General features: G+C 37.0%; 1 protein-coding gene across 1 annotated transcript in view; it reads left to right on the top strand.

Annotated features, from left to right (window-relative positions):
• The window catches only part of LOC124369702 (nipped-B-like protein), a 36,175-nt gene extending 28,532 nt beyond the window's left edge, over positions 1-7,643 (top strand). The window contains exon 2 of the mRNA XM_046827756.1: positions 6,708-7,643. Within this exon, the coding sequence (XP_046683712.1) occupies positions 6,708-7,643 (936 nt within the window). The remainder of the gene's footprint in view (positions 1-6,707) is intronic.
• The last annotated feature ends 5,472 nt before the right edge of the window (positions 7,644-13,115 follow it).

Raw genomic sequence — 13,115 nt, 5'->3', positions numbered from 1 at the left:
TATATTTGCCAGTATTTAAAGTTTCCGCAATCTTTTCTTTATTACGCTACTGAGTCAAGTACCACAGTAGCGTTGCCTTTGTCGGCAGGTAAGATTTTGACCGTGTCATCTTTCCCAAGGATCGACCTGGCCTTTTTCTCCTCTATTGTTAAATTGGGTTTTGTGGGAGGAATTTTTCTGAGTAAAAGACTGGCCTCGCAGCGGAAGCGGTCACCCTGTTCTCCTCAGGTAACTGTGAAACAGCCGACTCAATTCCAGTTACGAAATCCAGTGCCTTTACCGATTTTTGTGCCACAGAAAAGTTTAAAACCCTTGGATAATACTGATATTTCCGCTTCATTCAGGATTTTCGAAGAGAGATTGATTACGTTTTTATTATTTGCATCCGTATTCACGTTGCCATCCTTAGGCAAATCACATTTTTTAGGCCTAATTTTTTCCAGTTTGGAGATTTTCTTTTTTTCTTATCTGTTTCAGAAACTTTTATACATCTATTTTGGATGCTTTCGAGAATGTTGTTGAATTCTGTACCGATCAGTGTTTTTAATTCAGTTTTTTTACACTCAATACTATTTTGGAGGAGGTATTTTTCACGATGATGATATGCAATTCTTTCTTTAAGTAAAGATTTAGAAGCAGAAGACAAAATTTTACTGGCTTTCCTACTATGATGAAAAGGAGTTTTTAGAGTTAACCCTATAGGCATAAGGTCTTCAACCTTACATTTATGCAAGAAAGTTAAATGATTAATGTGTTTAGTTAATTTAAGATGCAAGCTCTCAAGGTCTTTGATTTGTTTACTGGTTCCGGGTCCGTACCGAGAATCAATTCTTTGTTTGAAGGTTATTTTTTGACGATGGAAGGATTGTGAAGGAAACAGGATTTTTCCGGACATTTGCCATCGTTAAGTGAAACAAGAAAACAGTAACACTACGTTTCGAGATCTGCAATCTGATCTCTTCTTCAGGTAAAGAACTAACCTAATACATAATTACAAACTAGGTTAAAATAAACAAATCTTACTAAAGCGTTGTGGCACGCCTGAGTCAGGAATCACAACCTACATGTTGTATGTCAACTTCACTAACACTAAAGACATGCACTTAATAAAAAAAACTATAAAAAACACCAATCATTAAACTAAACTACGGAATACAGGTCACAATATGTCTTCACTCGTCTACTAACCATTTACGACTGACCAGAGGGGGTAGCCAATGGTAATCGTGACGGCCGGCTAAAACAAGATGGCGGAAATACAAGGGAAGGGGAACAGGAATGGGCCCTTTCGTTATTATTGGTTCATGCGAGATGAACTTCTTTAAAACCATATTGTGACTCCGCATTGGTTTATTGCAAATATCCGATCCGTTTGATACTTTTGGTATTCTCTTTAGTTCATTTTTTAGAATTGGCAACCAAAGCGGCCTAATCTCGACTGATGGTTGACTGATTGGTTGGTCTGCCAATTTAATGTATGTTGCCTCAATTAATTTCCTTTTGAAGAAATGTGGTTCCCGATGTATTATGTGGGCTTCATCCCAATTCATATGATGGTCTTCGGACCAACAATGGTGTGCAATTTTTGACTTTTCTGTGAAACCCTTTCTCGTGTTTTCTTTGTGTTCTTTTATCCTCATTGGTAGGAAAAACTGACTCTTTCATCAAAAATTCCAGGGATTTCGTAGAGAAGTCAAAATCCCTAAAGTTGACTGAAACTGACAAACTGGTAAGTTTTGATGTCGAAAGTCTATTTACAAATGTACCAGTTCCAGAAACTCTCGGAATTATTAAATCACGTCTCAAAGAAGACCAAACATTAAAGGATAGAACTAAACTTCCCGTGCCAGTAATTATGGAACTGTTAGAACTATGCACTCAATGCAATTATTTTGAGTTAGAGGGTAAAATTTACCGTCAAGATGAGGGGGATGGCAATGGGTTCTCCACTGTCTTCCTATTTTCGCCAATATCTTTATGGAGGAATTCGAGCGAAAAAGCTTTGGCTTCAGCTCAGTTCAAACCGAAGATTTGGTGGAGGTATGTGGATGATACCTTTGTTATTTTTTCTCATGGAGACATTGAATTAAATAATTTTTTGAATCACATTAACAGTATTTCTCCTTCCATCCGCCTCACAATGGAAGTGGAAGTCCAAAACAAGCTTCCCTTTTTGGATGTGTGTGTATTAAGAGATAGGGATGTCCTTAAGACAACTGTTTTTCGAAAGATAACACACACAGGAAAATATTTAAATTATCAATCCAACCATCAAAAATCTGTCAAAGAAGGAGTAGCCTACTCGTTGTTTGATAGAGCAAAGAGCTTGTGCTCAGATAAAGATGGACTAAAAGAAGAATTTAAGAAAATTGAATCGGATCTCAGAAGCAATGGATACCCTCAATTAGTAATTAATAAGTGCAAACGAACCAGAAGAATCATTTCCTGAGTCAGAAAAACAGAATTGTGATAAATTTGCGTTTATGTCAATCCCCTATGTGCCGGGATTATCGGAGAAAATTAGAAGAGTAGGTAGAAAGTACAAACATTAGAACCGCGTTTAAAAACACACAACACTCTTAGACAAAGTCTCGTAAAAAACAAAACCAAAAAATGGCACACAGGATTCCAAAAACTGTGTTTTACAGTATAAAATGTAGCTGCAATAGGGGAATACATAGGCGAGACAAAAAGACCACTAAACATAAGGATAAAAGAACACAAGAAAACACGAGAAAGGGTTTCACAGAAAAGTCAAAAATTGCACACCATTGTTGGTCCGAAGACCATCATATGAATTGGGATGAAGCCCGCAATAATACATCGGGAACCACATTTCTTCAAAAGGAAATTAATTGAGGCAACATACATTAAATTGGCAGACCAACCAATCAGTCAACCATCAGTCGAGATTAGGCCGCTTTGGTTGCCAATTCTAAAAAATGAACTAAAGAGAATACCAAAAGTATCAAACGGATCGGATATTTGCAATAAACCAATGCGGAGTCACAATATGGTTTTAAGAAGTTCATCTCGCATGAACCAATAATAACGAAAGGGCCCATTCCTGTTCCCTTCCCTTGTATTTCCGCCATCTTGTTTTAAGCCGGCCGTCACGATTACCATTGGCTACCCCCTCTGGTCAGTCGTAAATGGTTAGTAGACGAGTGAAGACATATTGTGACCTGTATTCCGTAGTTTAGTTTAATGATTGGTGTTTTTTTATTAAGTGCATGTCTTTAGTGTTAGTGAAGTTTGACATACAACATGTAGGTTGTGATTCCTGACTCAGGCGTGCCACAACGCTTTAGTAAGATTTGTTTATTTTTAACCTAGTTTGTAATTATGTATTAGGTTAGTTCCTTTACCTGAAGAAGAGATCAGATTGCAGATCTCGAAACGTAGTGTTACTGTTTTCTTGTTTCACTTAACGATGGCAAATGTCCGGAAAAATCCTGTTGCTGCACTGTCAGCCGCTGCGCGCCCCTCTTTGAATACGAGTGGCAAGTCGCGCCGGCAGTAAACGGAGTGGGATTATTTCTTGAAAACCTGCAGCACTCATACCCCACCAGGCCAGACAACGCTATTATGTTTAATTCTTTAAACACCAATTGACAAGATTCCCTTCTGGTCATTTTATGCACCATTTTTTAATTTTGAAAACTCTTTGAAACTTTTTGTTACTTGACATACCATAAACAATAATTCCATACCTTAAAAAATTGACTCAACATAGGAGAAGTATACAGTGAGAAGGACTCGGATGCTGCATACCTGAGCAAGACGGCCGAGAGCATAGCAGACTGGGCGGAGCCTTTTTCAAATGACATCTACATGGGATTCAAAGTTGAGATGGGCATCCAAATTCAGGCCAAGAAATTTGGTGGCAGAAAAGTGTTGCAATGAGTTGTTGGTGTAGGTGAGTCCACTGCCTGGGAATATATGACTGCTAGGTGTTTTAAGTATTGTGAAACGGACAAAGCTTGTATTTGGTTGGATTGAGAACAAGCCCATTTTTTAGAAACCATTTAGAAGCTTGAGCGAAGCTATTGTTGGCAGCATCTACTGCTGTTGTTTGTAAAGTGCAGTCGTCAGCGTACATGATAGTCTTACTATGGTTTATATTTTTGGGAAGATCATTTATATAGATGACAATCAGTATTGGTCCCAAAATAGAGCCCTGTGGTACGCCGTACTTAATAACTCCCTCATTTGAATGGTGAATACCTGTATTTGTGGATATTTCAACGACTTGCTTTCTGTCTTCTAAATAAGAGGCAAATAATTGAAGCGCAACACCTCGAGTGCCATATGCCTCAAGTTTACTCAGCAGAACGTCATGCCTGACACAGTCAAACGCCCTGCTGAGATCGCAGAAGATGCCTTTCGAGTACAGTTTGTGGTCAAGAGAAGTTATAATGGAATTAATTAAATTAAAAATTGCAGAAGACGTAATTTTACTTTTGAGGACCCGTGTTGGTGCGGACTAAAAATATTTTGTTGCTGAAAGAATTGGATAAGTTTATTACACATAATAGTTTCAATAACTTTTGAAAATGCCGATAGAATACCGATTGGTCTGTAATTTTCTATTTGATACTTATAGCCTGATATAAATATTGGTATGAGTTGCTTATTTTATATATACATGGAAAAATGCTATGGGTTAAGTTTGAATTTACTAAATGAGTGAAAAGAATAGAAATTAATAGAAAACACCTTTTTATAATACCAACACGGATACCGTCCATCCCAGTTGAACGCGTGTTCCTCAGCCGCCTCACAACATCCCACACCTCAGAGACTGGCACCACGCTGATGAACATGCAGCCAACTGGGCTGGGGGGCACAGCACCGCGGGCTCCGACGTGTGTGGAATGCTGGTCACCATGTTCGCGGCTACTACCGAAAAATAACTATTGAAAGTGCTTACTAACAAGCTGCCTTCAGTTGTTTTCAATCCATTTACAATACGTTCATATTTACATTTATTTTTTGTTTTACATCCCATAGGTACTCTGTCATTAACAGCATTCCACATAGCTTTAGATTTGTTGTCTGAGGTCATAATTTGTTCATCGTAAAACCTAAAAGAACAATCCTTACAAAATAGTTCAATGTTTGAGGCCAAATCAATTCTACTTACTACCCTAACCTGGATTCCGGAATCGCCACAGTTCGAACAAACAACTGATTGAAGTAACGCACAATTCAACAAAGATAGGTCAACAACTATATTTACATTTTCTTCTGAACTAAATTACTATATACATCTTCCAAGTCGCCAATTTGCTTTCCAGAAGTACTTAGAATGACAGGAGAGTTAGGCCTAGGCAAATCTGTAGTGTTTGTAATTAGGTCTACATAACTAGAAACAGAGTTTACTTTAGGAACACTTGCGTCCCTTCTTAAACACAGTCCTAGGTTTTCTTGGTCTTACCATGATGATATAAAACAAAATATTACTCACTCACTATAAACAGAACTGTAACACTAAAATAAATTAGGTTACAATATTATTGTTTGTAAACAAACAGACAAACTCAGAACTGAAACTAATATGACAACAGCAGTACTGTCCAATATCAAAGATCAGGTTAGCTAACTACAAAAACTAAAACCAAAGCTTACTTAGAAACTTAGAAATAAACTGCATACTGTATCAAATCACACATAGCAAATTCTGGGTATTTAAGCACTGCACAAATTATTTCAAAAATTAATTATGTAGACTTGAAAACGTTTTTATATAATGTTTTGTACATTAAATTACTCGTTATAAGTTTTAGAATTATAAAAAAACTTAAAAAATAAATCTTTTTTTCGATTTTGCCCTCGTACTTCCCTTAATTTCCATTTCAAATTAGAGCACATTTATGTTTTATAATGTTTTTGTGTAGTAACAATTCTTAAAACATATCGCAATTTACAATAAGATATAGCTTTTTTGTCATTAACCTTTAGTTTGAATGTGTAATACTAAGTTTAGAAACATTATTGTAATTTTCAGACTATTCATACACATACCACTCCTTATAAAATGGCTTCGGTTCAAAGAGTGATTTAAAAGACAATATTTAGTGTCAGAAAACATACAGAAACTTAGTACACTTTTGGTAAGCATAATTTCGTTTTAAGATGACCAGAGAGGAGATAACCCGAGAGACAAGATAGAACAGAGAGGAGATAACCAGAGAGACAAGATAGAACAGAGAGGAGATAACCCGAGAGACAAGATATACCAGAGATGAGATAACCCTAGAGACAAGATATACCAGTGAGGAGATAACCCGAGAGACAAGATAGAACAGAGAGGAGATAACCCGAGAGACAATATAGAACAGAGAGGAGATAACCCGAGAGACAAGATAGAACAGAGAGGAGATAACCCGAGAGACAAGATAGAACAGAGAGGAGATAACCCGAGAGACAAGATAGAACAGAGAGGAGATAACCCGAGAGACAAGATAGAACAGAGAGGAGATAACCCGAGAGACAAGATAGAACAGAGAGGAGATAACCCGAGAGACAAGATAGAACAGAGAGGAGATAACCCGAGAGACAAGATATACCAAAGAGGAGATAACTCTAGAGACAAGATATACCAGAGCGGAGATAACCCGAGAGACAAGATAGAACAGAGAGGAGATAACCCGAGAGACAAGATATACCAGAGAGAAGATAAACCTAGAGACTAGATAGAACAGAGAGGAGATAACCCGAGAGACAAGATAGAACAGAGAGGAGATAACCCGAGAGACAAGATAGAACAGAGAGGAGATAACCCGAGAGACAAGATAGAACAGAGAGGAGATAACACGAGAGACAAGATAGAACATAGAGGAGATAACCCGAGAGACAAGATAGAACATAGAGGAGATAACACGAGATACAAGATAGAACAGAGAGGAGATAACCAGAGAGACAAGATAGAACAGAGAGGAGATAACCCAAGAGACAAGATAGAACAGAGAGGAGATAACCCAAGAGACAAGATAGAACAGAGAGGAGATAACCAGAGTGACAAGATAGAACAGAGAGGAGATAACCCGAGAGACAAGATATACCAGAGAGGAGATAACCCTAGAGACAAGATATACCAGAGAGGAGATAACCCTAGAGACAAGATATACCAGAGAGGAGATAACCCGAGAGACAAGATAGAACAGAGAGGAGATAACCCGAGAGACAAGATAGAACAGAGAGGAGATAACCCGAGAGACAAGATAGAACAGAGAGGAGATAACCAGAGAGACAAGATAGAACAGAGAGGAGATAACCCGAGAGACAAGATAGAACAGAGAGGAGATAACCCGAGAGACAAGATAGAACAGAGAGGAGATAACACGAGATACAAGATAGAACAGAGAGGAGATAACCAGAGAGACAAGATAGAACAGAGAGGAGATAACCAGAGAGACAAGATAGAACAGAGAGGAGATAACCAGAGTGACAAGATAGAACAGAGAGGAGATAACCCGAGAGACAAGATATACCAGAGAGGAGATAACCCTAGAGACAAGATATACCAGAGAGGAGATAACCCGAGAGACAAGATAGAACAGAGAGGAGATAACCCGAGAGACAAGATATACCAGAGAGGAAATAACCCTAGACAACAAGATAGAACAGAGAGGAGATAACCCGAGAGACAAGATAGACCAGAGAGGAGGTAACATTATATTTGAGTGAACGCGTGTCGCCACGGCTCCGTGTTATATGTTGTGTGCAAAAGTTACTGAAAGGTTAGTGACTATTTTGTGTAAGTACTGTACTGTGGATATTATTAGTTAACCAGAAAACAGTAATAACTATATTCCGGCTAACAGGTTATAATCAATTATCGGGAGCCAGTTCTGGTGACGTGTCGCACACATAAGCTTCCGTGTTCTGCCACCGATCAGGGACATACGGGACATACTAGTGAAATGGCTGTCGACCAAAAAATTGATTTACTTCTAAACCGACGATGAAAAAATATAAATAATTTTATACACTTTTTAATGGCCAAATTAATGATTTAATTAAAGCTTTATTTAATGGTTTAAATAAAGTGTGGGGATAAAAGGTAAAGTAATACAGTGTAAAAGTACTATTGAAGTAGTTTCCTCTGAAAACTAAACTTCAAAAACAGTTAGCAGTAATTAAAATGGCTGAGCTTGTATCCGATCAGTACTCCTACAGCAACTGCCTGGAGAAGTGCCTCAATCTCAACAGGAGGACATCATCCCCACGTCGAGAAGGTAGCCAGAGATGTGAGCCAGAGATGTGAGCCAGAGGTGTGAGCCAGAGGTGTGTGAGTTTTAATTGAGAATAGCGGATTGATGCCGTCCATCGTCAAGGGCAGAGCTCGAGGGATCCTACTGCTCTTCGTGGTATCATTATCACATTGTCGCACAGACACGGAAGAGATGAGGAGGAAGGCTCCTGTGGGGAACGGTTTCTCTACTGCTGAGTTCGGGCACTACAGCGAGAGTAGAATCTTCATCAGTTTGTCGCTGTCTAAGGAAACCACAGCTCTGTGGATGGAGAGGCGGACGTTGAAGCAGACGATGGGCTAAATGAACACGGGGATAACGAGCACAGGGAAGGTATTCCTACTGCGAGATGAGGGTGCGAGAGCTGTCCACATCACTGAGAAGGCTGACCTTCAACTTCCTAAATAAATGTAAATTATGTTTTACTTAGATTTGAGATTTTTATTTATCACAACTCGGTTAGATTGTGTAACTTTTTTATAATGTGTAAGTTTAATAAATTTAGTTTAGACAATATAATGCCAGAAAAATTATTAATATATATTACCAAAATTTTAGGGGTGTGCGATCTAAATTCAATAGTTTTTGTTTAGAAATGTTAAAAATTAGTTGTCCTACAATAGCCTAAACTGAAACCTGGTTAAACAATACAATGAGTAATTCAGAACTGTTTCCTGATAGTTACTTTGCTTCAAAGTGTGATAGGGATGAAATGTGCACAGGAAAGAGCAGGGGTGGGGGAGTGTTGCTGGCGATTACTAATTCAATAAAGGTACAAAGATTAACAGAATTAGAAACGGATACTATTTGGGCTCGTTTGAAAATCACAAATAACTTTTATGTTATTACCACTCTAGTTTGTTTCAAACCTATTACCCACGAAAATAAATACAAAGCGATTTTTAAGCTGGACGTGTTCAAGATTAAAAACGAGCACGTACTATTGGGGAGTATACACATTTTTTGTTTTGAGCATGATTTGACAAAAGGAAACGAATGTATAAACAATTGTTTTTTTATGTTACATAATTAGTCTTTAAAAAACAATGTTCTAAATGCAAGTAAAACTTTGGACTTAGTATTAAGTGACATTACCGATTTAACTGTTGTAGAGGAGTTAAATCCTCTTGTAAATATATATAGTCATCACCCTGCATCGATAATTGAGTGGCTATTTGAAGAAAGATCGGAATCTGAGAATTGTGGTGGTAACGATAAGTCTTCATATAATTTTGCTAAATCAGACTTTTTAAATCTTTACATGGAATTTGCTAATTGTACCTAGGCGGACCTGAAAAAATAAGGATTTAAACTTAGTTGTAAATGTTTTTTATAATAAAGTGTAGAGCATTTTAGATATGCATATTCTACTATACAAGGCGGATTGCCACAAATATCCCTCACGGTTTTCACTTGACTTGATTATAATGTTAAAAATGAAGATTAAATTACGTAGGCATTGCAAAAAACATTAAATGTCACACTTCCATAAACATTTTAGACAGTTAAGATCCAAAATAAACTTGGAAATAAAATGTGATTATAATATTTATATTGAAACATTGAATATAATCTGTTTAATAATCCAAAGTTAAAAAGGTTGCGAGTGAGTGACGAGGGTCTGGCAACAATGCACCTGGGATATATGGATTTATGAGGGGGGGATAAGATAGCGGAAGCGCTGGCTGAAATAATCAGCCATCTTATGAGCCAAACAAACTTGACCTTGACGACTTGTTGCATCGCACGCTCAGCTCTCTAGTCTTGGGGAATATCCACACATTATTTAGTGTGTAAAGAGTGGTCAAGTCTTGGGGTCAGGTGAAAGGTCAACGCCTTTTATCTGATCTACACAAGCCGGTGAGCGGTGCCGTGGACGGTAACGGCTTGCTCAGTCAGTGTCCCACGACCAAACTCGTGCACCACTCTTTCGTTTGTCCCTCGTTACTCCAGCACTAACCTTGGTTAACATTCACTACTGAATATCCTGTGTCCACTGGGTAACTCACTTCCTGTTGATATTTTTTATTTAAGTACAACAGTATTTATTGACAGTATAATCAGAGGGATAAAGAATATGGGTGGCATGTAATTTACAATTTACTGATTTGAATGATATCTGTATATATATTGTTTATTTAGCGTTATATTGTTCTTGTTGTTTTTGATATTGTTGTTACTGTTCTTGCCGTTGTTATTGCTGATAACATAGTTCCCATTTATGATTGTTACCATTGGCATGTTATAAAGAAAAATCATTGTTATATTTTTTTAGATTGTTTTGTCAGTACACCCAAGTGATGGAAGACTAAATTGTTATACCATGAAGACTGTATGTGAATGAACTAACTAAAAACTATTACACATATAAACTGTGATTGCATAGTATTTTGTAATTTGTTAAATTTCCTGTGAATATTTAATGCTATAATGTAATTTGTTTATACTGTTTTATAGAATTTTGTTTAATCTCAGTTACCATGCTTTGAAAATATTTACAGAAGTGAAATGTGAACAATAGGGTGTTGATAATGATCGAAGGTTATTTTGTAACTTACTCATTTTCTCGTAATATTTCAAAAGTACAAAACTGTAATAAAAATGATAACACGCTCTCTCTCTCGTTCGTTAGCGTGAACGAGAGAAGGCGAACGACAATGATAATGGAAACTGAAACGATATTGAGATCATAAACTAGTTTGAGTGTTATTTTATCGATTATGTAACACTTAGTTGGTTGTGTCTAGATTCCTGAGTGTTTAGTCCTCGAGTACAGTGGCATTATAATCTACTGGATACTTATATACAGTATATAAGGCTTTGTTTATGTACTATATTAAACTTATTATATTTATCAAGCTAGATAAACAAATCTCTCTCGTCAAAATAAAACAATGCATGTTAAAATTTTTAATACAAGGTAGGTTTCCTTAGCGCTTAAGATTAAAGCCCTGCTAATACTATAGTCAAACACCATTTAAGAATGACTCCATATGAATGGACACAGTAATTTTGGACCTTTTGATCCTAATCCCTGACTATCGTGCAAGCTGGACTCTCGATGAAATAATATTGTGTTAGTTCATTCATCTTGCACTCGGAAATATACCAAGTGTTATTGCAGCAGAATCAATAACGAATTATGGGGTTAATATAAATTTTTATTTAAAAACATATTGGAATTAAAAGCGTGAATTTCGTAATTCAACTTTTATAAAACATTCTGAGAAATGATCATGTAATATTAGTCAATAATAATAAGAAGAATTATATACTGAAGTTCAAAAATATAAAATAAAACTCGAAAGTGTAGCAAGTCCTGCCGAAGTGTTTTCGTGAATTAATGAGAGTAATATTTATGCAGTTATTCGAGGTGGTTCATAAACTGAAGGTCGTGTGTATTGCTGAGCGTGCTTTATCGCCGACTACCACTTGAATTATTCAACCAATTAATTTTCATCTGTACGGCCTCCTCGTTTATTACCACTGTTCCCTTACCTTATCGTGAGCACCTTCATTTCAGTGTCAGACATTTCGCTGAAGAACTTTTAACTTTTATCATGATGATGAATTTAGTGTGACGAAGACTCGCCCTTTTCGTTATTTACAGCGTTTTACAGAGCAAACTAAGAACTCACAGGTATTTATTTGAATTTGTGCTTTACTAAAATGCATTATGTACGTAGTAAAATGAATGATGACCTCCTACACGGGTGTAGTTGATGTAGCTTACTAGTGATATAAATCTCTTTTTTATTATACTGCATTAACGATAGTGCAATCTTACATGGATTTGAAATCTTTTACAAATATTTCTATACGGCTCATCGATTATTTCAAAATTAAAAAAAGAGTATTTAGTATTAGTATTTACTTATTTATTCCTGTATAAATTCTTCCAATCATATTTATAGAACTCTATTCACTAAGCGCAGCAACATTAGGCACTCTAACGGATATTAATTAATATCTCATTATTTCAAACTAATAATCAATTCTCTATTTTTGGCATTGACTTTAGTTTTAATTATTTATCATTGAATACTATGGTAAAATCAGTTCTTAAGATTTAAAATAATATAAAATGAGAATTGCCTTTCATAAAGAGGCAGACTTAGGGCTACCGAGCCCTCTCTGTCAATCAACCTACATCTGAACTTTGCCCGGTGGTCTTATCGGTTAAAATAAAGTAAAGAATGTCTTTTTTACCAGGTGAAATTAGGGCTACCGAGCCCTCTCTGTCAATCAACTAACATCTTAAATTTGCCTGGTGGTCTTCTCGGTTAAATTAAAGTAAAGAATGTCTTATTTTACCGGGCGAAGTTAGGGCTACCGAACCCTCTCCGCCAATCAACCTACGTCTTAACTTTGCCCGGTGGTCTTATAGGTTAAAGTAAAGTAAAGAATGTCTTATTTTACCAGGCGAAGTTAGGGCTACCGAACCCTCTCTGCCAATCAACCTACGTCTTAACTTTGCCCGGTGGTCTTATCGATTAAATTAAAGTAAAGAATGTCTTATTTTACCAGGCGACGTTAGGGCTACCGAACCCTCTCCGCCAATCAACCTACGTCTTAACTTTGCCCGGTGGTCTTATAGGTTAAAGTAAAGTAAAGAATGTCTTATTTTACCAGGCGAAGTTAGGGCTACCGAACCCTCTCCGCCAATCAACCTACATCTGAACTTTGCCCGGTGGTCTTCTCGGTTAAATTAAAGTAAAGAATGTCTTATTTCACCAGGCGAAGTTAGGGCTACCGAACCCTCTCTGCCAAATCAACCTACATCTGAACTTTGCCTGGTGTCTTAAGGCGCGTTTCCACTGAGGCAACAGTATGCGTCATGTAGCATGCTACAAGTGT

Source organism: Homalodisca vitripennis, chromosome X (assembly GCF_021130785.1).
Source record: "Homalodisca vitripennis isolate AUS2020 chromosome X, UT_GWSS_2.1, whole genome shotgun sequence".
NCBI lineage: Eukaryota > Metazoa > Arthropoda > Insecta > Hemiptera > Cicadellidae > Homalodisca > Homalodisca vitripennis.
The sequence above is the reverse complement of the archived record's forward strand: the minus strand, read 5'-3'. Positions and strand labels throughout refer to the sequence as shown.